This window comes from Penicillium lagena (genome assembly GCF_028827675.1).
Source record: "Penicillium lagena strain IBT 129212 chromosome Unknown utg000002l_segment0_segment0, whole genome shotgun sequence".
In the NCBI taxonomy this organism is placed as follows: domain Eukaryota; kingdom Fungi; phylum Ascomycota; class Eurotiomycetes; order Eurotiales; family Aspergillaceae; genus Penicillium; species Penicillium lagena.
In genome coordinates, this window is record NW_026623223.1 from 5,218,261 (window position 1) to 5,240,738 (window position 22,478).

The 22,478-nt window shown below is 52.8% G+C and overlaps 14 protein-coding genes across 14 annotated transcripts; 5 read left to right on the forward strand and 9 right to left on the reverse strand.

The window, feature by feature from the left end:
- Positions 1-296: 296 nt before the first annotated feature.
- Positions 297-500, reverse strand: N7510_004953 (uncharacterized protein; the record flags this gene model as incomplete). The annotated part of the gene is made up of 1 exon (XM_056976879.1): positions 297-500. The coding sequence occupies one exon, from the start codon at positions 498-500 to the stop codon at positions 297-299; it is 204 nt and encodes a 67-aa protein (XP_056836835.1).
- Positions 501-1,253: 753 nt separating this feature from the next.
- N7510_004954 (uncharacterized protein) lies at positions 1,254-2,193 on the reverse strand (the record flags this gene model as incomplete). Its single annotated transcript, XM_056976880.1, has 2 exons — positions 1,254-2,036; positions 2,086-2,193. The coding sequence occupies 2 exons, from the start codon at positions 2,191-2,193 to the stop codon at positions 1,254-1,256; spliced, it is 891 nt and encodes a 296-aa protein (XP_056836836.1).
- Positions 2,194-2,897: 704 nt separating this feature from the next.
- On the forward strand, positions 2,898-3,773 carry N7510_004955 (uncharacterized protein; the record flags this gene model as incomplete). Its single annotated transcript, XM_056976881.1, has 1 exon — positions 2,898-3,773. One exon carries the CDS (start codon positions 2,898-2,900, stop codon positions 3,771-3,773), a length of 876 nt encoding a protein of 291 aa, XP_056836837.1.
- A 338-nt stretch (positions 3,774-4,111) lies between these two features.
- N7510_004956 (putative carbonyl reductase) lies at positions 4,112-5,100 on the reverse strand (the record flags this gene model as incomplete). Its single annotated transcript, XM_056976882.1, has 3 exons — positions 4,112-4,359; positions 4,411-4,794; positions 4,851-5,100. The coding sequence occupies 3 exons, from the start codon at positions 5,098-5,100 to the stop codon at positions 4,112-4,114; spliced, it is 882 nt and encodes a 293-aa protein (XP_056836838.1).
- Positions 5,101-5,359: 259 nt separating this feature from the next.
- Positions 5,360-5,674, reverse strand: N7510_004957 (uncharacterized protein; the record flags this gene model as incomplete). Its single annotated transcript, XM_056976883.1, has 1 exon — positions 5,360-5,674. One exon carries the CDS (start codon positions 5,672-5,674, stop codon positions 5,360-5,362), a length of 315 nt encoding a protein of 104 aa, XP_056836839.1.
- A 759-nt stretch (positions 5,675-6,433) lies between these two features.
- N7510_004958 (uncharacterized protein) lies at positions 6,434-9,064 on the forward strand (the record flags this gene model as incomplete). The annotated part of the gene is made up of 1 exon (XM_056976884.1): positions 6,434-9,064. One exon carries the CDS (start codon positions 6,434-6,436, stop codon positions 9,062-9,064), a length of 2,631 nt encoding a protein of 876 aa, XP_056836840.1.
- Positions 9,065-9,386: 322 nt separating this feature from the next.
- Positions 9,387-10,454, reverse strand: N7510_004959 (Voldacs domain-containing protein; the record flags this gene model as incomplete). Its single annotated transcript, XM_056976885.1, has 2 exons — positions 9,387-10,068; positions 10,168-10,454. 2 exons carry the CDS (start codon positions 10,452-10,454, stop codon positions 9,387-9,389), a joined length of 969 nt encoding a protein of 322 aa, XP_056836841.1.
- An 809-nt stretch (positions 10,455-11,263) lies between these two features.
- On the reverse strand, positions 11,264-11,862 carry N7510_004960 (uncharacterized protein; the record flags this gene model as incomplete). The annotated part of the gene is made up of 2 exons (XM_056976886.1): positions 11,264-11,787; positions 11,847-11,862. The coding sequence occupies 2 exons, from the start codon at positions 11,860-11,862 to the stop codon at positions 11,264-11,266; spliced, it is 540 nt and encodes a 179-aa protein (XP_056836842.1).
- Positions 11,863-12,024: 162 nt separating this feature from the next.
- N7510_004961 (ankyrin repeat domain-containing protein) lies at positions 12,025-12,444 on the reverse strand (the record flags this gene model as incomplete). Its single annotated transcript, XM_056976887.1, has 1 exon — positions 12,025-12,444. One exon carries the CDS (start codon positions 12,442-12,444, stop codon positions 12,025-12,027), a length of 420 nt encoding a protein of 139 aa, XP_056836843.1.
- Positions 12,445-14,385: 1,941 nt separating this feature from the next.
- Positions 14,386-14,598, reverse strand: N7510_004962 (uncharacterized protein; the record flags this gene model as incomplete). The annotated part of the gene is made up of 1 exon (XM_056976888.1): positions 14,386-14,598. The coding sequence occupies one exon, from the start codon at positions 14,596-14,598 to the stop codon at positions 14,386-14,388; it is 213 nt and encodes a 70-aa protein (XP_056836844.1).
- Positions 14,599-16,458: 1,860 nt separating this feature from the next.
- N7510_004963 (G-protein coupled receptor) lies at positions 16,459-16,902 on the forward strand (the record flags this gene model as incomplete). The annotated part of the gene is made up of 1 exon (XM_056976889.1): positions 16,459-16,902. The coding sequence occupies one exon, from the start codon at positions 16,459-16,461 to the stop codon at positions 16,900-16,902; it is 444 nt and encodes a 147-aa protein (XP_056836845.1).
- A 1,547-nt stretch (positions 16,903-18,449) lies between these two features.
- N7510_004964 (uncharacterized protein) lies at positions 18,450-18,813 on the forward strand (the record flags this gene model as incomplete). Its single annotated transcript, XM_056976890.1, has 2 exons — positions 18,450-18,567; positions 18,626-18,813. The coding sequence occupies 2 exons, from the start codon at positions 18,450-18,452 to the stop codon at positions 18,811-18,813; spliced, it is 306 nt and encodes a 101-aa protein (XP_056836846.1).
- A 518-nt stretch (positions 18,814-19,331) lies between these two features.
- Positions 19,332-19,973, reverse strand: N7510_004965 (uncharacterized protein; the record flags this gene model as incomplete). The annotated part of the gene is made up of 2 exons (XM_056976891.1): positions 19,332-19,684; positions 19,937-19,973. 2 exons carry the CDS (start codon positions 19,971-19,973, stop codon positions 19,332-19,334), a joined length of 390 nt encoding a protein of 129 aa, XP_056836847.1.
- A 431-nt stretch (positions 19,974-20,404) lies between these two features.
- N7510_004966 (serine/threonine-protein phosphatase 2B catalytic subunit) lies at positions 20,405-22,307 on the forward strand (the record flags this gene model as incomplete). The annotated part of the gene is made up of 5 exons (XM_056976892.1): positions 20,405-20,522; positions 20,597-20,928; positions 20,976-21,233; positions 21,286-22,202; positions 22,253-22,307. 5 exons carry the CDS (start codon positions 20,405-20,407, stop codon positions 22,305-22,307), a joined length of 1,680 nt encoding a protein of 559 aa, XP_056836848.1.
- Between the last annotated feature and the right edge of the window lie 171 nt (positions 22,308-22,478).

The following is a 22,478-nucleotide window of genomic DNA, read 5'->3' on the forward strand; positions in this document are numbered from 1 at the left end:
ATGCCATCCATGCCCCTCCCGTCTCATATCAGATATTAATCACCAATGAATGAATGCTTCCGGAACGATCCTCAGCGTGTTGAAAACTGCCGGGCGATGTTCAAGACTCCTCCACGCCCATTCCCCACCACTCACTAGCAGTAATGACGGTGGCAGTCCTAGGATGATCATCAGCATGTCTATTCTCTGATTTCGGGCCCCAAAGGGACTCGAGAGAAGCGGACCTTTTCGCACGACTCGCGGTGTCCGCCGTTGCAGTGCTGCACCCTAGGAGTTAGCATTGACTAGACGTCTGTTCAGTTGTTCGAGAACGCAGCACTTACCCTCAAGCAATCATGGTACTGGGGTTTGCACCCGCTATTGGGACCGCCCTTGCCCGGTTGGGGTCCTCGCTTGGGATTTGCATCTTTCGCGAGGACACCGTCGTCGGCGGCAGTCTCGGCCGGGGAGGCAATTGCTAGGGCGGCGAAGAGGAGGGTCAGGAGGGTCCAAGGACGCATTTTGAGGGGGTAATTATTTGGCGAGAAGGTGGTAAGTATTGAAAGTGGATGGGGTTGAGATATCGGACAGGAAAAATGGTCCCTTTTATATAGATGGACGGTGCGCGCCATCCTTGACGACAGCTCAAGTTGACCGACTAGGTATTTGCCCGCTCGCTTCGAGCTGTTCACCGGCAAGTGACATACACATACGCACGCGCCCACGGCAATAAGTCTTACCAGGACGAGAGCGGAGTTGAGCGTCAGTCCGAATCCATCTTGTGCAACATCACATCCCCGACTGGATAACCGAGATGAGTCCGGTGAGTCCGATGGGTAGAGACATCCAGCAAGCAAACAACCCTTCGCCGAGTGATTTGGTTCTGCAGTCAGCATGGAGAGACGGAGCAGTTGAAACTTGGAGCTTCACTGCATCGCCCTAGACCTGTTTGGTGAACAACATTCTCCGAGTATTAGACTACGCCCGAATACTCCCAAATACAAACACTCGATCCTGCATGGCCTGAGCATTGCGGAAACGTACAGCTTCCTAGAGTCTAGACTTTTCCCAACAGTTTAGCCAGCCTCTATCTACGCGTTCATTTACAGGACCACGTATCCTTCCACAAGTCGGGAGACATGGATTAATACAATCGCCATCTCAAGCTCTGTAGTCCAGACCTCAGCTTGGGAACACGAGCCAGCTCAGCATGCGAAATAGTATCAAAGCCTTTATTCAGTCATGTAACTCCTAACCTGAAGGTACTTCCTACCCTAAGCTCCCAAACTCCGCGCCATCCGTCCCTTGACATTCCCATCCTCCGCGAACCGCTCCATCTGGCGCACATCCCACAACTCACCCCGACAATACACCTTGATGGTCAGCGTAGCCTTGCTAGCCTTCTGTCTGAGCCTAAGCAACTCCCTTTGCCTCCGTCGCTCCTCCATAATAGCCGCCCACCTCGCCCTCGCCTCCTTCAGTCGCCGCCGCCGCTCCCTCCATGTCCGCCTCCACATAGCCGCCTGATGCATCATCATGAGGTTCTGGTCATCGAACCACCCCCAGTGACGGCACTGATTTGGCCAGAAGCAGGTGCAGTCTGCAGACGATGGCGCAGTTCCGTCCGCGTCGGCCATGTCCCACTGCCACCTCCGCAGCTGGTGCATGTCTTCTGCATCACGGCAGAGAGTTAGCACACTCGATCGGGAGAGGTAGTGTTGGCGGACGTGGTAGTCGACCTGGTAGTGTGCGAAGAGAACAGCAAGCTCAGCGTCGGGCTTGGGGTTTTTGGAGAGAGCTGTGGTGAGCTTTGTTTCGACTTGCTCATAGTACTGTTCGCGCTGGGAGATGGAGATGCGTTTCCAGTAAGATGGGTCCTTGGGTCGGGTCGTACTGTCGAGGGGAGAGATGAACTCGTCTCTTGTGTGGTTGGTTGCGAAGAAGGGTGGGTAGTGTGTGGTGATGTAGATGCCCGCGTCAATGTCGGCAGTCATGCTCGTTTCAGTGACTGCGATGCGACACTTGGTGCAGTCTAGTGCTTCTTGGAGTGCATTCAGCTGAATGGCGGTTAGTGATGAGTCTGAAATCAAGGTGAACGGTGCCGACCATTTTTCCCTCCTCCCTCTCCTTCCATTCTTGCTCCTCCACAATAGCCGCCTCGGCCTTCTTGTCGATCGGGGCCAGGTTGCCTGGTGGCTTCTCCGTGATGGTCATAGTACCAGCAACTCCCATACTGCAACCAAGCGCCTGGATAGATGTCGGTTCAATGTGTGCAGAGTTGCAGCAGACCCACAGGGCATGTCCTTATATCACACCAGAGGGAAAGGCAGTGAATTCGTGTCTCATTGACAACAAAACAAAGAACGCGATACAATTATCCATGGATGGCAGCGACTGTCAATTCCGAACATTCACTGTTCCAGACACAATAACGCGTCCACAATCAATGATACGTGAATGGATCATGGTGGTCCATTGTTTATAAGTCTCTTTGTCCCGATCAAGTGACTGGAGTCATCTGAGCGGGAGCATGGCTGATGTGGGGCGTGACTCGATCACTAACACAATAGCACAGAGAGTCATCGGAGCGGTCAGGGTGATTCGTTTGGTGATGGTTTAGGGCGGGTTAGGGCTGACTCGAATTGGTAAATAGTATGCATAATTATGCCTCAGGCACTGGTTGCCTAAAAGGGAAGGCATACTATGTCACTCTTTTGGTCAATAAACAACTGATAGAGTCAACATCGAACGATGCTTGTAGTAATGGCCTGCCAGGTAGTAACCACTGAAGTAGAAACAACCGATCCCATCCTTCCACACCTGCCTATCATCCCCAACCCGTCTCTCTCCCTACATCCAGCCACACTGACACTACACAGCTCCCGATTCGCAGTTCCCTCTGCATCATTCTGCTCACCATGGATAACTACACACACACAACCCTCACCAACAATAGCACACACACTGAAAAAACGCACATCGGCAAAGCCTCGCTTGCCATGCCGATGTTCGGCCTGCTCTTTGCCTTCCTCTTCATCGTATGCGTGTACTACCAACCCTTCCGGAACTGCACCAAGCGAGGTATTCGTTCAGTCCGCCGTTGGGACAGACTGTCGCGCCGCAAGATCCGGCAGTGGAATAATAACCTGTGTGAGCGACATGGGCGCTTTCAGAAAATCAACAATCTCCCGAATAGAAACACGTATGAGCTTGATGAGCTACAGTCTGTGAGTGATTGGTCGTTTCTGTCTTCTTCGTCATCGTCGTCTTCCTCTTTCTCTCCCTCTTTTTTATCTTCTATTTCCTCTTCGTCTTATTTGGAACATGCTTCTGGTTCTGAGAGCTCTCTGGTATTTTGTCCGATTGATGAGAGCAACACTCACCATGACGCCGACTATGACCCGGATTACAGCGGTTTCACATCCAACCAGGGCACTTGGTCAAGCCAAGATACAACACTGGTCAACCCAGCGGAGCTCCCACCTGGTCGCAGTGACCAAATCGCTGAGGATTCCCACGCGACTTCACCCAACACCCGTACCAACGACGACGTTGACGCTGTCGTCTTCCTGACAGCCGCCGACTCCGCTGAGGCGCAGTGGGAGCCTGCCGCTTACATCCGAGAGGCCCATGGACCTGGCGCTTTTGTGGAACGATTTGTGGATTGGGCAGTTCAGCAGTTCATGGGGGGAGCGGCCGATAACATCTTCCTGCGACACCAGCCGGTTCCAAGTGGCCATGTTCCGTCGGCCGAAAATGATCACGAAGACAGCAGCCTAGCTCATGCTGCTTGACTGCACCTAAGGTGTGACACTTCGTTCTGGTTGGTGTGGGGAGGGCTTGCTTATCGGGGCTAACGCGGTATCGCTGTAAGGGATCCATCTAGAGCAGCGACAAGGATTCGGGCGAGGGTTGCACGGGTCGGGCACCGCGTGGCGCTTTTAGGGCCGCAATCCCTCACACAACCGGGAACAGGATTGAAAAAAGCCTTTCGGATTTCATTGGTTTCATACCAGGAGTTGGGAGATTTTGTATTTGAGGACATATTAAGAACCACAAAGAAATTTTCTGGTCATTTCATTCGTCTATCGTGCTCAGATCATGCGCAAATTAAACCCTTATACAATTCTATTTACGGGGCACAGTAGCCACCGTCGACGATAATGTCGGCGCCGGTGGTGTAGCTCGATGCATCCGAGGCCAGGTATAGGTAGGCGCCCTTCAGCTCGTGGGCCATGCCCTCCCGACCCATGGGGATCTTGTCACGCCAGATATTCTTCGTCTCCTGCGGCACGAAGTTCGAGATCTCTGTGGCGATGTAGCCAGGGGAGACAGTGTTGGCACGCGCAAACCGGACCCATTCAACGGAGAGAGATTTGCCTGACAACAGTTAGTAAAGCGATGACGTACTTGGGCCATGGTCCAACATACAGAGGTGGATAACACCGGTCTTGGCGGCGTTGTAAGCAGCCTGCATCTGAGGGAAGTTAACAATGTGGCCGCTCATGGAGGCAGTGGCGACGAAGCTGCCGTAGGTAAAGTTGGACAGCTTGTTGCCGTTGGCGTCGGTGCCCTCCTCCTTCTGGCGACGCCAGTGAGCGGCCGCGGCCTTGGCGCAGTAGAAGGTACCGTCAAGATCAATGCCGACCACTTTACGGTAGTGGTCGAGCGGGCCATCGACCATGGGGCCCTCAGTCCAGGGAATACCGGCGTTGGCAATGAACACATCCAGGCGGCCATTGAAGTCCTTGACGGCCTGGTTGACGGCCTGCTCGACGGCCTCGGGGTCGGTGACCTGAACCTGGTAAGCCTTGGCTAGGGAGAAGTCAGTAAGGTAACCAAAAAAAAATTGCAATCGAAACGCAACGTACTCTGCACACCGTACTTGGAGGCGATCTCGGCGGCGCGTTCCACGCACTTGGCGTTGGAGTTATACCACATGGCGACGTTGGCACCGGCCTCTGCCAGACCCTCAGCGACCGCCAGACCGATTCCGGCACCTGCGCCGGTCACAATGGCTGTCTTGCCTTTGAGCGAGAACATGCTCATCAGGCTGGGGTGCTCCGGCGGGGCAGTGTTGTTGTGGACGAAGAGTCCGTTCTGAATCGGGTTGGCAGCCATGGCGTCAACAATGATGGAAATAATTGAAGGATAAGGAATAAATAAAAGAACTTCCAGCGAGGGGCCGCGATGGGGAGATGACTGAAATATAGGACTGGAGGGGCGAGTTCTGGAAGATAACGCCACTAAGGCAGCAGCAACCGGTGAGCCACGCTGGTGGGGGGAAGATAGGACACGCCCTGGCCTGGTGGGGAAAGCTAAGACATTGTCTGCCGGTGTCGCTCGGCTGCTGGCCAGTGGTTCCTGTGGATAAATGACGCTATGTGCCCCAGGGCAAGACGATCAGGCCAGTTTGGCGGGGAGCGAGGTGGGATGTGCGGTGCATCACAATGCAAGCAAGGAGGACGTCATTCGTGGACGGAGGGAAGATCGAAGCGAACGGCCATGATCGGCTAGAATCGAGGATTGCCTGTGGTGGTGATTCCATGCGTGGAAGAGTGAAAGAGGAAGAGGGCGGTGAAGATGTAGGTCTCGCACGATCAGATGACCGATGATTTCGGTTGACGCCGGTCAGCGCAGGTGTAGAGCGAGTAGACGTCAGCGTGTATGTACTTGGATCGAAACCTGGACACATCTAACGGACAATCGATCCGGAGCGGAGATTTAAGCGGTCTTGCCCGCTGACACTCCCACGATGCGGAGCTGTGGCCACCGGGACCAGACCTATGGCAACTGGGCCCCGAGGCGTCATCTCAGCAGCTCCCTTACCCTCGCAGGCTTGGCCATTGAGAGCTGCGATCTTGAAATCGTCCAGCAAATTGGCTGTGCAAAGTTGTGTGCTATGAAGCCCTCGTCTACGCAGCTCTCAACATGCATTCAAAGATCAATTAGCAGGATGGCGGCCATTCATCTTGCTGGCCCGGATCAACAGGGTCTCACATGAAAGCTGACGACAAGAGCTTCATTCCAGTGACTGGGAGAAGTCCCCAGTCCACGTAACGGGCCACTAGGATGAGCAGATTCCAACCCGATGTCACCGGCGGCAATGGAAGGGGGAGGGGCCAAGTGTGGCCGCCAACATTCTTCACGCCCTAGCCACTGACGCGGTTTACATTCCATGGCGGTCCGATCAATGACTCGCCATAACAAACGACGGCAGTGGCTGCCCGGCAATTTGACCCTCTCCCATTGCGACCTCGAGGCTTTGCTGTGCTCATCACGGGTGATACTCGTGTTTCCTGCTTCTCGCATCCAGACAAAAGCAAAGACGCGCCGAACGCTGCAAGGGCAAGCCGTCTTGCTCGACATCCACGGATGACAGGCTAAAGGGAGCATCCCTGCTGCGAACGCGCTTGCTCGGATTCAACAACCACCTCGACGGGTGCTCGCCAAGATGACCCTCATACTGGGCTTGAGTGCCGTCGTCGCCATCTCCGCCGCATCTGCAACCGTCTTCATTGTCGTCTCAGTGGTGGGGATCGTGGTCTGGGTCAGAGTGCGTAAGGAGCGCCATGCACTGAAGCTGCTCAGCATCAACGAAGGGCAGCGTGTCAGCACATATCCCCTTAGACAAGACACCGTGACGGAGCTATCTCGCGAGGAGGGAAGTGCACTAAGAGAACATGGACAGCTGCCCTACGGCAAACCTACAGAATGGGGCGAGGTAGCCTCGCGAGAGAGCCTCCTTCGATCCAAAAACGACTCGGACTCGTCGTTTCCACTACTCACAGAGAAGGCTCGATCACTTCGCAGCTCCCTGTCACGCTCTCGCTCCAAACGGCTGTCAAGGTCGTCACATAAACACCGCCGGCTGAGCTCGCTGATCACCTTGAGCGAGAACCCCAACCGATGGCCCAGCCCGTCGCCCAAGATATCATTTTCAAAAGACGACGTGCCTCTATCAGCGGTGGAAGGAGCTCTCGAGCTGCCTGCAGAGCGGACTCCAAACCACACTCCGGAGATTAGCGAAGATGACACCGGGTTTCGCGGTATGCGTCCCATGTCACCAGCATGGCCTCTGCCGTCTCAACGGGACCGCAGCAGTATCTTCCCACTGTTGGAAGATCACGGTCCCCACGGCATCTTCGATCCGCCTCCCAGAATTTTCGAAGACAACGAATCTCGACGGAGTCGAGGGGCCAGCATCATCAGCCAGACGGCGGGTGAAATGCCCGACCAGCCTATTCCTCCACCACCGCCAGCAGCACGTCAGCCGAATCGATATACGTACGCCCCCAATGAGTCGACCATGCGATTATCTTCCATCAGCCTGGATACCATGGCCAGCTCGATCTTAGAAGATAGCAGGATTACCGATCTCACCTCGCCCATTTACTCGTCCGGGGGGACGTGTGTACCATTCAGTGCCAACGATGTTGGAGTCAAAGATGGCCGAAGAAGCTTCATCTCGACAAACAGCTCCGTGCCATCACATCTACTTCCCGTCCGTTCTTCTTCTATCGCGGAGTCTGCCCGCACGAGGTCTATAGAGCTCACGACACCCCGGCGCAGTATGACTGAACGATATTCGTGCAGCAACAGTGAACGCTACAGTGCGCCGCCACGCCGCAGTGAATCCTTGTCATCAAATCCGCTGAATCGGCATTCTTCTTTACGAAGTGCGGCCTCGGGCTCAATATCTGGATTCCACAGCTCGCGTCCTACCAGTTGGCGCTCTTCGGTAGGCTCGTTTGTGCCACAGTTCGGCCAGTTCCAATGCGAGACTGTCTACGAAAGTGAACAGCAGCGGAGAAATGACCCTTTCGGCCCCGGGTCACATCGAAATGTGCTTCCTACAATCGAGTCTCCCCGACAAAATGACCCGGTGATCCATCGTCCTCAAAGCCCAATGCATCGTTCCAGTTTGTCTCAACGGGGACCTCCGCCGTCCGCAATGAAGAGTGTGAGCTCGCAGCGAAAGGGTCACAGGAGACAAAACTGCGTGCGCATTTCGATTCATCCCCCGGTGACCTTCGGAGCACCGCCGTTCTCGCCAACTGTCGAAGAGGAGCCAGAGGATCTCGACCGGATGGAGGAAGTCGATCTGCGTGAAAGCGCAATTAACCGACCACCACAGACGCAGACTCCAACGAATAGTACCTCGCCTCTCAATGCTTCCAAGCTCGGCAAGTACGGCAGCCAACGTGCCAAACAACAACAGGTCGCCAAGTCACTTGGTCCATTGGCGGAAGAGCCGTGCAAGCAGAGCCCGCCAAAGAAGAGGAAACACGCTCCCAGCGACTCGGCTGATCTCCCACCCCCTGTCGAGAAAGACCGTATGCTGCCTGTGATCCTTACCTCTCTGCCGCCTTCTAGCGATCCCGTTAGTGCCCTAACCCATACACCTTCTCCCGAGAGGGTGCCACCGGTATGGACCATGTCCGAGAATGCAGCATCACCAATATCTCCCGTCCCTGGGAGCCCACGGAAGACGGCAGTCAGAGGTCCACGCAGCCAACCCCCATCAACTCCACGATCCGCTCGCAGCAAATCAGTGGCCGAGGTTAATAATCCCACAGACCTGTCACTGACAACGACTACCACCAACACATCCGGTTCGCCAACGCGCGCACCTCTCGCCTCTAACGAGTTCCCCAAGTCCAACGAGTCCCTGTACCGGTCCAGGACCGACGCACGCTCTTATCGTCGAGACCGTGATTCGCAAGACACTCTCGCCAGTAACCGCGACTCAATAATCCTCATCCCCTCGTCGCCCGTGCACAGCAACCGGGTGAAAGACCGCGTCACCATCTGGGAAGATGCTACTCGTCAGGGCTCGCCGCCGAAACAGTCCACCGTGAACTTTATCCATACGCCTGGCGGAGCTGCTGATGACGCCTCGAGCACGCCTCGTTCACTTGCAAAGGATGACTACAGGCCCCCATCTCGCATGGCCAGTCGCCGTGCTCCGAACTCACCGACAAAACGGGGCCTCACTACTCCGACAGGGAAGAGTATCGGTCTAGGCATCGGGGCTACCACGCCGGGTAGTTTGTACGATGGCGAGGGCTTCTTAAAAGAATGAGTTGCTTTTTTCTGCTTTTATTTCTTCTGTTTTCCGCTCCTCGGCCACAGCTCGGAGTTTCAAGGCGGACTTTATAATTGCTTTCTTTCTTCTTGGTTTTGATATAATGACGCTGGAGCAGCTCGCCTTTGACGTGTAACGTGCGCTTTTGCTTCTATTCTCTTCTCTTTTCTTCTCTTCCCTCCAATATCCATGGTTCTATCCTAGGGTAGTTGTAATTCAAAAATGAATTCTTTCTGTCTCTCTCTCCGTGTAAATGTAGAGGACGAGTTAAAAATGGAACAGCCAAAACTCCAATTCTTTTTATGCAATTAACAACTATTTAATCCGTCCTCTGCCACTTCGTCTCATCATCATTCTCCATCTGCTCATCCTCATCGCCCTCCTCTCTAGCCCTGACAGTCCCCGCGCCAGGACCAAGAGGAAGCGAAGGCGGCTCACCACCAGCAATCCAGTTCCCCTCCTCATCAAAGAACTCATGCATGTTCTCCGCCGTAATCCACCCCGAGCTCCCGTCCACAGGCGGCGGAAGTCCACCATCCGTCGTCCGCGTAGCCATCAACCCAGCCTGAAACAGCGCATTCCCATGCTCTTCTTCGGTTAGATACTTGTCCTCGTCTTCATCGCCGGGCTCCACGGGGTCAGGATGCAGGTTCGAGCATGCTGACACAGCAGCGTACAGCATCTGTGTCGGTGTCTCTGTCGGCGCGTCGCTGAGGTCCGGCGTTGCGCCCTCAGAGGGTGTCAGAACTGTCGGTTCCGCTGTTGCGGTGTTCTCACCCACGGTGCCGGGCTCGCTTGGTGGCACGATTGTCAGCGTGATGCATTGCTCTTCGTCTTCGTCGCTGGGCGCAGCGTCCGGCGTCGCGATCTGCATGTATAACCCCTGTACCTCGGTGTCTTCTGCGCCAGGTACGCGCAGACGCTGGATTGCGTGTAGTGAGATGGAGGGATATGGGATTGAGACGCCTGTCGAGGCGGAGGGTGAGAAGAGTAGGAATTTCCTAGATTTGACCAGCATGTCAGCTTAATCCGGCCACAAAAAGATTGAGAAAGAACGCAAGTAGGCAGCTCAATTCGCACAGTATATAGGAAAGACTCACTCGGACGAAACCCAAGCATCCACCCCCTCAATAGCAATGTCTTTTCCCTCGCCCTCATCCTGATCGTCCTGCGTCTGTCCATTGGCCGACACGGCGGCGCTCTCACCGCGCAGCGCATTCAGCGCGGGAGTAGCAAGGAGGTCGCGCTCGAGAATGACAACTTTGCATCGCTCGCTGTGGTAGTGTAGCACTGGCGGGCCGGAGTGGAAGGAGCTCGGCGTCCGGGACTGGTGCTCGGCGAGAGGCACGAAGGAGGATGTGTCTGGGGCGGTACGGAGGGTTTCCATGATGAAATTGCGGCGGGATTGGTCGGGCCGCGGGAATTAGCTTCTCTTTCTTTTGGTGGGGGCTGGGGTTTGTGGTGGTTGAGGCAAGAGATAAAAGGAAAAGGCGCGGTGCATGATTTGGGTGAGTCGAAGCTGGAGGTGGGGCTTTTCCGCTTTGGGCAGGATTTACTGTTGCGGTTGACGGGGAGCTCAAGCTCAACTACGTAGGTAGTATGGACAGGACAATATGATATTTAGATTATCTTGCGTATGTTAAAAGAAGAAGCTAGATGTTGAAGGTACCTACAATGAGATTTTATTTGGGTGCTCTGGCGATATGTATTTCTCCCACGCAGGCTCCCCCTGATACTGAGGTAAAGTCGAGATAGGACAGATTAGAGATGTACAGTATTCGATCGCGGCAAGATTGAATTGGAACTATATGTATAGCTCAGTGGCGTCAAATCACAGCTATAGGAGCTGGCATAGGAAGTCTAGCTCGGATCGAGGGAATGCGCCCGGTTGATGATCCGAGAGCCTTCACGATAATACAGAGCTGACGAGGGCACGTTCTTTGTGCTGTAGTGTTGCCAAAGTATGAGCGCTCCCAGACTATGAGGGTGGACAAATAGATAGAGCGTCGTTCCGTGAACATGACGTGCAGCCGGTTTGGCGCATCGTCTAGCTGAGGGGCCTAACTCCGCGACATGGCTGACTGACCTCGGGGTCGAGCACATTCCGGTGCCAGCTGCTGTTCTGTTTGGGTGTGTTTTGAAATGGGCTGGCTTCTTCAATCTGGATGATGGGCATACCATCCAAGCAGCTCGGGCTCATTTCACACCCAGCCCTCCGAATGCCCGATCCAGCTCCTCTCCCCCATCCCTCGGGACCATAGTCGGCAGACTGGATGCGCCCTGATCCGCAGAAGTGCTGTCCAGCAAACTCGGTCCCGGGCTACCCTGTGAGCCGGGGGACGCCGTTGTCCTGCTAGGCTGCAACAACTTCTCTTCGCGATCTAGCCACCCGGGCGCAACACGCCGCTTCTCTGCCAGCTCTCGTTCCTGGATGGATTCCTTCCATGCCTTGATGGCCTCTTTGGCATCACTGCGGTTCTTCTTCAGGTGCTGTTCGAGAGATTGGCAGGCGGCCATGATCTCGTCCGGGTGTGCTGCGTGTTCGCCGCTGCTTGAGATGACATAGCGGGCTTTGGAGTCTGGGTTGCTGGGGTCGACGGTCACTGATGGGGGGAGGGTTGACGAGACGGATTTGTAGGTGTAGGGTAATGTCACAGAGGTGGGGAGGTTGATGAAGGGTGAGACGGTCAAAGGGACCTGGGCCAGCAGGGGATGGGGACCTGGTTGGTTGGGTCAGTGGGAGGAAAAGGGCGCTGAGAGAAATCAACGAGAAACATACGGTAGGATTCATACATGGTAGAGAGAGAGGTGTGTGAGAGGGAAAGGAGGAGTTGGAGTTGGTTTGGGGTTGAGAGGGTCACGAGGGGAGATGGGGTTCACGTGCTCGGCAGATCTATAGACCAACATTTTAAGTACGTATACAATTTGGGATTGGCATATATTCAGGTTTGACATCATTATTCTATATTTTGACTGAACGGAGGCATCTGTCGAGCACCGTTTCGGACTCCATTCCGAGCTCCATGCTGGCGAAGCAAATCGATCTCATATTTGAGAGTAAATCGAGTCTCCTCGTCTTCCACCATATCCAAAGGAGTTCTCCCATCCACTAGCTCAGCGTTCACATCAATCCCATGCTCAATAAACATTTCCACAAACCCATGCACAAAGCCGTAATGGCCGTTCGTAATCGTGAGATGTAGGGCAGTGGTCTCTTCCTCAGTTTCGACATTCACGTCGGCTCCACAGATATGCTTCCGTTCGTGGAGATCCTCATCCAAGTCCGCTGGCATCACCTCAGGAGAAGTAGCATAGAGCAATGTGGTCATGCCCTTGTAACTCGTGTGGTTCAAATCTGTGCCGTGTTTAAGGAGCATTGTCATGATCTCCAGATTATTTTCATCTTCTGAGACGCTCAGCCCGACCACATTCAGAATGTTGTTTCCAGTATTATCGTCCACAATAGTCGCATCGGCTCCATGAGCAAGAAGTCTGACAAAAGGCGCTCTTTTGTTCCCAATTGCTATTCTCAAGGGCTAATGCCCTTCATCGTTCCGGGCATGTACATCGGCATCATGCTCAAGGAAGATTTTCGCGCTCTGAGAAAAGTACTCCAGAATACTCAAATGCAGTGGAGTATCGCCTGTAACACTCCGAGAATTTACATCAGCGCCACGCTCAAGGAGAAAAGTCCAAACCTGCCCAGAACTTGCGCCTTAAGATATACGTGATATTGGGGATTTCTGATCTCTTTGCGCAGTCTGGCGCAATACACGTGGATTTCGTTCTGGGAGCAAGGCTTGGGAGCACCGAATTTCGTGAGCAACCACATGCATAGACCCTCCATATCCGATATCCAAGTGTTCGTAGTTGAGACTACCCGCCTCTTCATCCTCTTGTTGCTTAGCCATAGGCTAATGGCCATTTGTACACCTTCTCGTGCATATCCACAAAACCCACGTCCCGAATACTTGAAGACATGGTATGGACTAGATCACAGGGGCGACCAGCGCGAATCTTGCATGTACGGGCCCAATTGAGCCAAGGCTTATTAGGAGGTAGGCTGTCGTCGTCACTTTCAATGAAAGCGACCGTATAACTGCTCAATCCGCCCGCCTGGTTGCAAGTTGCTGTTGAAAGATTTCTGGCATGGAGGCGGCACGAGCTGTCATATCATTTTGTCGGCCCCGATACTCCCAATTCGACGTCGGGTGGAACAAGCGAGCAAGACTCCGTGGCCTCAGAACGCTCTCCCAGGGCTCTTCAAGGCCCTACTCAACTGATAGCCGAGTTGATGCCGGGGTGTGGCACACAGCAATGGAGTTCCATCTACAACAGTTGCCGCAGTTTCTTGAATGGGTGAATGATGATTTTAAGGGGAATCCAAAACCGTCCCCCAGGTGAATTCAACGAAAAGGAAGTTACATGACGGAGCTTGATCCCAAATTCGATCAGGCAGGCCAGGAGGTGATAATGTTTATAGCCTTGTTTAGCCTGAATGGCGACCGTTTTGCCCAATGTGACCTTGCATTGCCGATCACCGAAGATTTAAAAAACAATGGATACCATTGTTTGGATCTAGACTATAATCTGGCTTAGAGTCCGGGATTTTACCTTGCCGACGAGCATGGTAGCAATTTCCATGACTAATGAACTGGTGGGTCTATGTCTTACATAGTGCGAAATTCGAGCCAGACACGGGATGACCGCCGCAATAATAATAATAATAATAATAATTGTGCCGTACGATAGTCCAAGGAGACTATTGACCGATTGGAATTCTAAGCCTTTATCGTCTTCAGTTTTCAAGGACGAGGTTAGATGAGCATTGCTGATCCTATTCGATCATGGCGTTTGGGAAGAAAAGAGGAATGGGATAAACTTTGCAACTGGAAATTAGCGAGGTTCATGTGGTCAGTCGATGGCCCAGTCTGACACAGTCACCGACGCAAAAGGCGGTTTGGACAACGTGGTTCGTTGGAAAGTGCTATTAATTCATGGAAAGACCTTGGGAGGCTTGGCTACATAAAATAACAATAAATAATCACCAAGCGTAGACTTACCTGCCTTTTTTGGTAGTTGGCGACACCCAATCCAGCCAAAAAATTAAAGCTGCGGAGAGTTTGGTAGTACCACCCCTCTCTTGTGTTGGTTGGAGTGCAAAACCCCCGCAAAGGGAAATCATCCCGATCGCTGCTAGCCTGGCCACAGCGCGATGGCGTGGATGCGTAATCATCCTGGTGCGAATTCCCTCGTTGATCTTCCCCTAGTTTGTCTGTTCTTTCCCGGAGGGCTGCGCTAGTCGTCTGTGAATCATCTCAGTTGTACCGGATCGTCGACACATGCCAGGATAATGTGCCGCTTACCAATTCCCTGGCGCCAAAATGACTCGAAAGAGGGTCCCGGAGATCCAGGCGGCAGGCGTTCCACCGCATGTTCCGAGGCCGCGTACTCCCTCCCGTTGACAGATGGTGGATGCTCATGGAGTACGATGCAAGTTTCTTCACGGGGTGAATTGCGCCAAAGTCCATGTCAAAAGGCGATCTTTAGCCACAAATCGCAGGAAGTCCGACCAAAACGGCCGAACGTGTGTGCCCCCTGACACCGGGTTTTACAACACATGGCCGCCAGAGAACCTTGCGGCAATCGACCAGCCTGTAAAATTGAACTATTTGTGGTGGAGCGAAGCTTATCCTGGTCCAATGGAGCGGCCCACGGATCATGTCCGGCCGCTGCTAAATAATCCTTTCCCGACCCAGAAAACTAGCGCGATCGACATGGTTTCTTGACTTCTGGGGTTGCCCAACATCAGAAAACCTTTTTTGGAAAAGATACTGCCATGGTCGGCAATCATGTAGGCGGGTTTCGACTCTAACTTTAGCCGACGACCCTTGGAAGGAAAGGTTTTCGAACAACGACGGCCAGGAGACTTTCAATGGGTTGCTCATGATGGCTGAAGTTACTCCTAGACCTGGGAGCTAATCCGCAATACTACGAATGAGCAGGCATGTGTTGTACGCACGTACCAAGATTGTACCGACTTTACCCTTTGCGTCGGGAAACTAGTAATTCTAAACTCATTTTTGCCCTCTTGCCTCCTGGCTGAACTGAATTCTTCGTAGACAGACAGAATTCTCATGATCGAGTAAGCAGGGTTCTTTAGAGTCTTTCACGGCATTTGCCCTCAGTAATTTCTTCCGTTTTTGGAGAATGGAATACGAAGTTAAAAATATGCTCGGGCGGATGTCATGAAGGTTCCCCGGTGTCCATTTTGTTCGTACCAAACCATTACCCAGAACTGGACTAGGCCCCGTTCACGCTTTACCCGCCAACGAGATTGTACCCTGGATAGGCGGCATTGAGTGGAGTAGTCTGTGGGTTCCGCTTCAACAAAACATCTCCTAGTCCGTGTCTGAGCGTACGTGCCATAATTTCAAAGCGTGCACGAGCCTCTCTGATCACTGCTGGCTTTCTCTTTCATTAGTTCGTTACAGTAGCAACACATTATTCAGTAGCCGTCGGCACACTGACATTTCCCCTTTCGCCATCCGTGCCTGGAAGATCTTTGCACCCTGGCGCTAGTGAATTCAGGACGCCTTTCGCCTCCTCTTTTAATTTCTTTTCCATTTAAGTGGTACTTTATTTTTCATATCCCAGATCTCAATGAAAAAGGGCGGCCCGGTAGCAGGTCCTTTGTTTCGTTGCACACACTCGTTCTCCTTTCACCATGTCTCTCACTCCAAGCCAAAACAGGGCGATCGAAATCACTGAACGAGTCACTTCATCCCTCTCCGTTGTCGGCGCTCTTTTCGTCATTGGCACTTATACTGCATCTGCATCATTTCACAAGCCAATCAATCGCATGGTTTTCTATGCATCATGGGGGAACATCATTGCCAACATCTCCACACTCATCTCCTTGTCTGGTATTCAGGCGGGCAGAGATACTGCCTTGTGTCAGACACAAGGGTTCTTGATTCAGATGTGAGTCTGAAGTACCAGGTCCATAATTGTTGATATCCGTATTGATGAATACCAAAGGTTTATGCCAGCAGATGCACTTTGGACGTTAGCAATGGCCTGTAATGTCTGGCTGACCTTTCGCCATCGGTTCTCATCCAGCCAGCTTCGGAGCCTAGAGGGGAAGTACCTACTTCTTTGCTACGGGATTCCGTTCATTCCGGCTATCATTTACGCCTTTCTGCGAACGGAGGCACGAGGAAGAATTTACGGGCCCGCCACAGTCAGCCTACCACAAAGACCCCATGAAAATTGACTCCACCAACTGACAGACTTTTGATTAAAACAGCTTTGGTGTTGGATTGATGTGGATTGGGACATGCTTCGAATTGCCACCTTCTATGGACCTGTCTGGTGAGTGAACTCGAAGAATGGGAAATGTGGCAGAGTCTCATGCATGCTATAGGTTGATTTTCGTTGCCGCAGGCTTCATTTACATCTCCATTGGAGCAGAAATTTATCAAAAACGCAGACAGCTCCGAAGTCTGGTTTCGCATAGTCAGCCCACTGTCATGAGCATGAAAACTACGGAGGTCCACATCGTTAGTGAGACGATGGACAAGCTCGGTGATAGCCCCCGGTCTCACTTAGGAGAGGACGATTTCCCGCAAGGCCGAGGATTTGCCCAATATGCAGCCAACGTCTCATCCGTCGACCACGCGCAAACCAAGCCTGTCAATACCAGCGCACAGATGTCCAGTTCGGATGCAGCCGCGTGGGCTTATACAAAATGTGCAATGCTTTTCTTCGTTGCACTGCTCATTACCTGGGTAATTAACCATTCACAAGCGCCCAACCCGAGATATCTAGGCTAATCCCTTTCTACTGCATAGGTCCCCTCGACAATCAACCGAGTTTACACTCTCGTTTGTGCAGGCGACATCAGCTTCGCATTGTGCTACTTTGAGGCACTGGTCCTTCCGCTTCAAGGATTTTGGAACTGCGTCGTCTATATCACCACCTCCCTGGGGCCATGTCGAGAACTGTGGGGTTCAATTTTCGGCCGCAAGCCCGCCTCTGATAATATCGTTCTATCTCATGTGAGAAACCGAAAGACTTTCAGCAGGATTGAGGAAGGGTCAGAAAGTACGAGAGAATTAGCAGAAGGTGAACACCAGACTGCTACAGGACGGTCTATTTCTGTTTCGTCATAGTGACTCTTGGATCGCATCTCCATTAGGCTGGGCAGAACCAGAACGACCTGCTATAATTATATTATTGTACATGAACTTGAAAAAGTTACCTAATCCTCTTTGAGCCTAGCGCTTTTAAAAATATTTTTGAAGAAACAATATATTATTATTAATGGTTCGAGAACCGTTCAAGCCGGCTTCCCCTTCTTTTGCCGAGTGGCTGTGTTGTGGAGTAAAGTGATCGAACCGCTGAGGAAGACGCTCACATATCGCCATAGTGGAGAGTATCTGCAGTCGCGGGTTCACGGATCCTGTGCCAAATTTCCTTAGGGAGGGGAAAACCTACACACGGGACACCTCGCTTGTAAGGACGCCCTTCATCGTGCATAGCCCTACATAGTAGTACGTGTCGCGAAATCTATTAGACCCTGCTAGATTGGTGAGCCCACAAATAGGCCCACTTTAGCTCTATGCGCGTCGGGTACCACCACCACATGAGTAGTTCTTCCGATTACGATCGACGCCCTGACCGATCCGCCGCTCTTTAAGGATAGGGGAACAAGTGATTTTGACGGTCAACTATCACTCACTCCCTGCCGGCCCTGTCTATATACAACAACCGCCGCCGCCTCTGACTCTAGGGAACCATTGCATCCTATGCATAGACGCCGTCACTGCAATGCATCGTTCTATTAGATTCTTATTAATTTGAGATCAACTTTAGTTTGGGGAAATCTACTTGAGGGATTTAATAGAAACAGATAGAAACAGGCGTGGACTTAGGTGCGCTATCCTTCTGAACTTTACATCAATTCCCCCCGACGAGGAAGTACGAGGCTTCCCCATGGAGATCTTGGCTGTGCAACGTTGCAATAACCTATTGATGCATGTGAAGTGCCTGGTCCGGTGTAACGAGTTGAATTGACAGCCCATCGGTCCGTAAGCCGTCAACCTTAAAGTTAAACCCAACTTCAAATTGTCTTCACAAGCCTTCGGTACATTTTCAACATTCTTATGAAGAACAAACCAACAGACAGGGTAGGCCAAAAGTAACCCAAACCTCCGAGACAATTGTATTTTGAGTGTGACATGGAAAGCCGAAATGGCGCAGGCTAGACAGCTATGGCTAATTATAAAAAGGCCGTTGCCATCACTGGCATCAATTCTGTTCCGGCGCATCTGCCAGATTCAAAGTCGATTAACCGTTGATCAGCACCGCCTCTGCCAAAATGATGGAATTTGTTACCTTCTTCGGCTTCCTCCTGGCTGGAGTGCATGCCCAGCAAGCTGCCAATTGCGAGTACCAGTCGCTGAAGTGCGGCTCTGTGCTGCTTGCTGCTCCTTATGGTAGGGGATGTCCCATTATAGTTCGATATCATTGACTCACTTCTCTTACAATCCATAGGCTACACCTCTACCCAGCTGCTAGCAGCCGTCAATGACACAGCGTCCATCCCAATCTTGACGACCGCCCAGTTGTCCGCAACCCTATTCCACTGTTACGATATTCTAGGCGATATCACCGGCAACTCCTACTGCTTCGCCGGCTGCGACACCAAGCCCGGCACGCGCAACGACCAATGTATCATGTAGCACCCTGCCCCGGGTAGTATCCCCGGTGGTTCACTATATGAATTGCTGGACTGGCTACTGACCAATGTGGTCATTGCCTGGATGTTGTGGAATTGGTCTTTCGCTCCTCGTGGCACTGCCCCCGTCGGGGCTCCCCTTTGAGTCCGCTCACTTTTGACCAAAAGGCCGTCTGTGCGCCGTCAATTTCGGTAGGATCAGGAGGTATTCGCTCATTGTTTATCCTTGTTGGCTTATTTGGTTGAGTGTTGTCTTTTTGAGGGGGTACTGGAGAGAAGAAAGCAGAGATTTGAGACCAATGCCTATGGATACATTAGGTAGTCAATATTTAATTCAATCTCTATTTGGTACAACCGTCTTATCTCTTGCTGTTGAAATTGTTCATACAGTGTCCTCCGAACAGCAATATCACGATATCATCCATTCAATCAAACGCGTTGGGAATGGACTACGCATATACAGTTCATCATCGCCATGGGGTATATAAAAAAATCGGTAATAAAATGTTTCACAAATCAGCACTACTGTAGAGTCACCGTAGCAGGAGCAGCTATGGGAGCCAATCTCAAGTCACAATCATGATTGCCGAAGCAGAACGTCTGACACTGAGTGAAACAGAATGGCGAGACCGGATTCGTGACGGTTGTAGTGACAGTGACGGTGACTGTCCCATTCGTCGGCGGGGTTATGCTGCACTGGTCGTCCATGGTCATATTCGACGAAGCCAAACACTCAGAGATACAGAATGAGTTGCCGGTGATGCTGCCCTTGATATCAATGCAGCGATAGAGCACTTGCAGGAGCTGCGTGGAAGTGAGCGGGGGAATTGTGAGAGTCTGGTTGACGGCCGCGACCAGTTCGGCGACGGTATAGCCTGGTTGGTAGTCAATTCAGCAGGTCCGCGAGCTGAATGGCGATGTTTTACCGTCAATAGCGGCCAGAGCCGAGCCGCATTTGTAGGACTGGTAGATGCATGGAGTGGTAAATGACACTCCGGTCACAGAGAGGGCGAGAACCAGCCACAGATACATGGTTTCTTAGGATCAAGTGCAGGGTGTTCATGGGTAGCTATATATTCCTGTTCTAGTTGGGACTGGAGGGTCTCACCGAATAACTGCCGTGTAACGCCGAGCGGGTAGTAGCTGGATGGCCGAGGTCACCATGACAAGTATAGAGAGTTAATGGAATATTGTACATGAATAGAAGAGAGTACGTACTCACAATAATAGCGAGGGCAATAGCAAGATCGGATGGATGCCCTGTGTACCGTAGTCCGGTGCAGATCTTCCCGCGGTTGGGGCCTGGGGCTGAGATTTGGTTTGGGCTTTCTCCTGTTTGTGCTTGATTCTCTTCACAACACACTTCGCCCCTCCACGCGACCTTCTTTCTCCTTTGCCATCCATCGACTTTCTGCATCTGATCCTGGTCTTCTTCCCTCCTTCTTCATCCCTCCTCCCCCCGGGAGATCCATCCTGCGCTGAACACTCCCCCGGGCCACTGGGTCTCCGCGCGATCTCTCTCGCCCCTCTCTTCACGCCTCCCCATCTCCGATCGCCCTTTCAACTTCCCCCCTCCCCATTAACGCCCATCCAACATGGATCGGACTCTCGCACATGCCGTGGCCAACAAGAAGCCGGTCCCAGAGATCGACTTCTCCCTGCACACGATGGAGGATGGCTCCCAGGTGTCGACGCTGGAGCGCGTGGTCAAAGGTAACAACGCCTGCAGCACCCCTCGGTCGCTTTTGCAAGAAAGTCCATCGCTGACGGATGTCTGTGCTGCCCAGAGGTCCAAGCTCCCGCTCTAAGCACACCCCCGGACGACATGTTCTGGTCGCCCGATGACCCCTCCAAGCCAAACCTCCAGTACCTGAAACAGCACCTCTATCGCGAAGGCCGTCTCACCGAGGATCAGGCGCTATGGATCATTCACGCAGGTACACAGATTCTCAAGTCCGAGCCGAACCTGCTCGAGATGGATGCGCCCATCACCGTCTGTGGCGATGTCCACGGCCAATATTACGATTTGATGAAATTGTTTGAGGTCGGTGGCGACCCGTCGGAAACAAGATACCTGTTCCTGGGAGATTATGTGGATCGTGGGTACTTCAGCATCGAGGTATGTGGCTCCGGCCCTTTCATCTTCTCATCTCTCACAACGTCTAGTGTGTCCTGTATCTCTGGGCCTTGAAGATTTGGTACCCGGATTCGCTGTGGTTGCTCCGCGGTAATCACGAGTGCCGGCATCTTACGGACTACTTCACCTTCAAGCTGGAATGCAAGCACAAGTATAGCGAGCGGATTTACGAGGCCTGCATCGAATCTTTCTGTTCCCTGCCGCTGGCGGCGGTCATGAACAAACAGTTCCTCTGCATCCACGGCGGTCTCAGCCCGGAACTGCACACTTTGGAGGACATCAAGGCGGTATGTAGAGCGCAACTATATGTCGCGTGATTCACACTGACCGCTGCCCTAGATCGATCGCTTCCGAGAACCTCCGACGCATGGGCTCATGTGCGACATTCTCTGGGCAGACCCTCTGGAGGAATTCGGGCAAGAGAAGACGGGTGACTTTTTCATCCATAACAGCGTTCGTGGCTGCTCCTACTTCTTCTCGTATCCGGCCGCCTGCGCGTTTTTGGAAAAGAACAACCTGCTGTCCATCATCCGAGCGCACGAGGCGCAGGACGCCGGGTACCGCATGTACAGAAAGACGCGGACGACCGGCTTCCCTAGTGTGATGACCATCTTCAGTGCGCCCAACTACCTCGATGTATACAATAACAAGGCGGCCGTTCTCAAGTACGAGAACAACGTGATGAACATCCGGCAATTCAACTGCACTCCACACCCGTACTGGCTGCCAAATTTCATGGATGTCTTCACCTGGTCGTTGCCGTTTGTCGGAGAGAAGATCACCGACATGCTCATCGCCATCCTCAACACCTGCTCCAAAGAGGAATTGGAGGACGACACGCCGACGTCCGCATCCCCTCCTGGTCCGCCCGAGCCTATCGAGCCCATCCCCGAAGCTGGTGTCGACGTCAGCGAGTTCAAGCGGCGGGCAATCAAAAACAAGATTCTTGCCATTGGCCGTCTCTCCCGGGTCTTCCAAGTGCTGCGCGAGCAGTCTGAGAGTGTGTCGGAACTGAAGACAGCGGCCGGCGGTCGTCTTCCGGCTGGCACCCTCATGCTGGGTGCAGAGGGCATCAAACAGGCTATTACCAACTTCGAGGATGCGCGGATGGTGGATATTCAAAATGAGCGTCTGCCGCCGAGCCAGGAGGAGGTCATCCGTAAGACCGAAGAAGACCGGCGCGCGGCACTGGAACGTGCTGAACGCGAGGCCGCGAACGATACTGGGCTTGCAACCGTGGCCCGACGAATCAGCATGTAAGTTTTGTCAGCCTCCCAAAGTTGACCCATCTAACCTTTCTTTTCAGGACTGCTGGAGCGGGCCGAGGTCGTCGCCCTCGCGATGCCGCCAGGGAGGCCTGAGACGGCCAGGGGCGTGGGCTGAGTTGACCTTATGACACGATCTATGCACATGTTTTTGTCTTTCTTCTTTCCTTCCCTGTCGTCCAGCGCACCCACCTTCTGCCACGTCACGATCGATACGATACCCTATCTATCCTCCACACTTGGCTATGGATCTCGATCTGCATACAT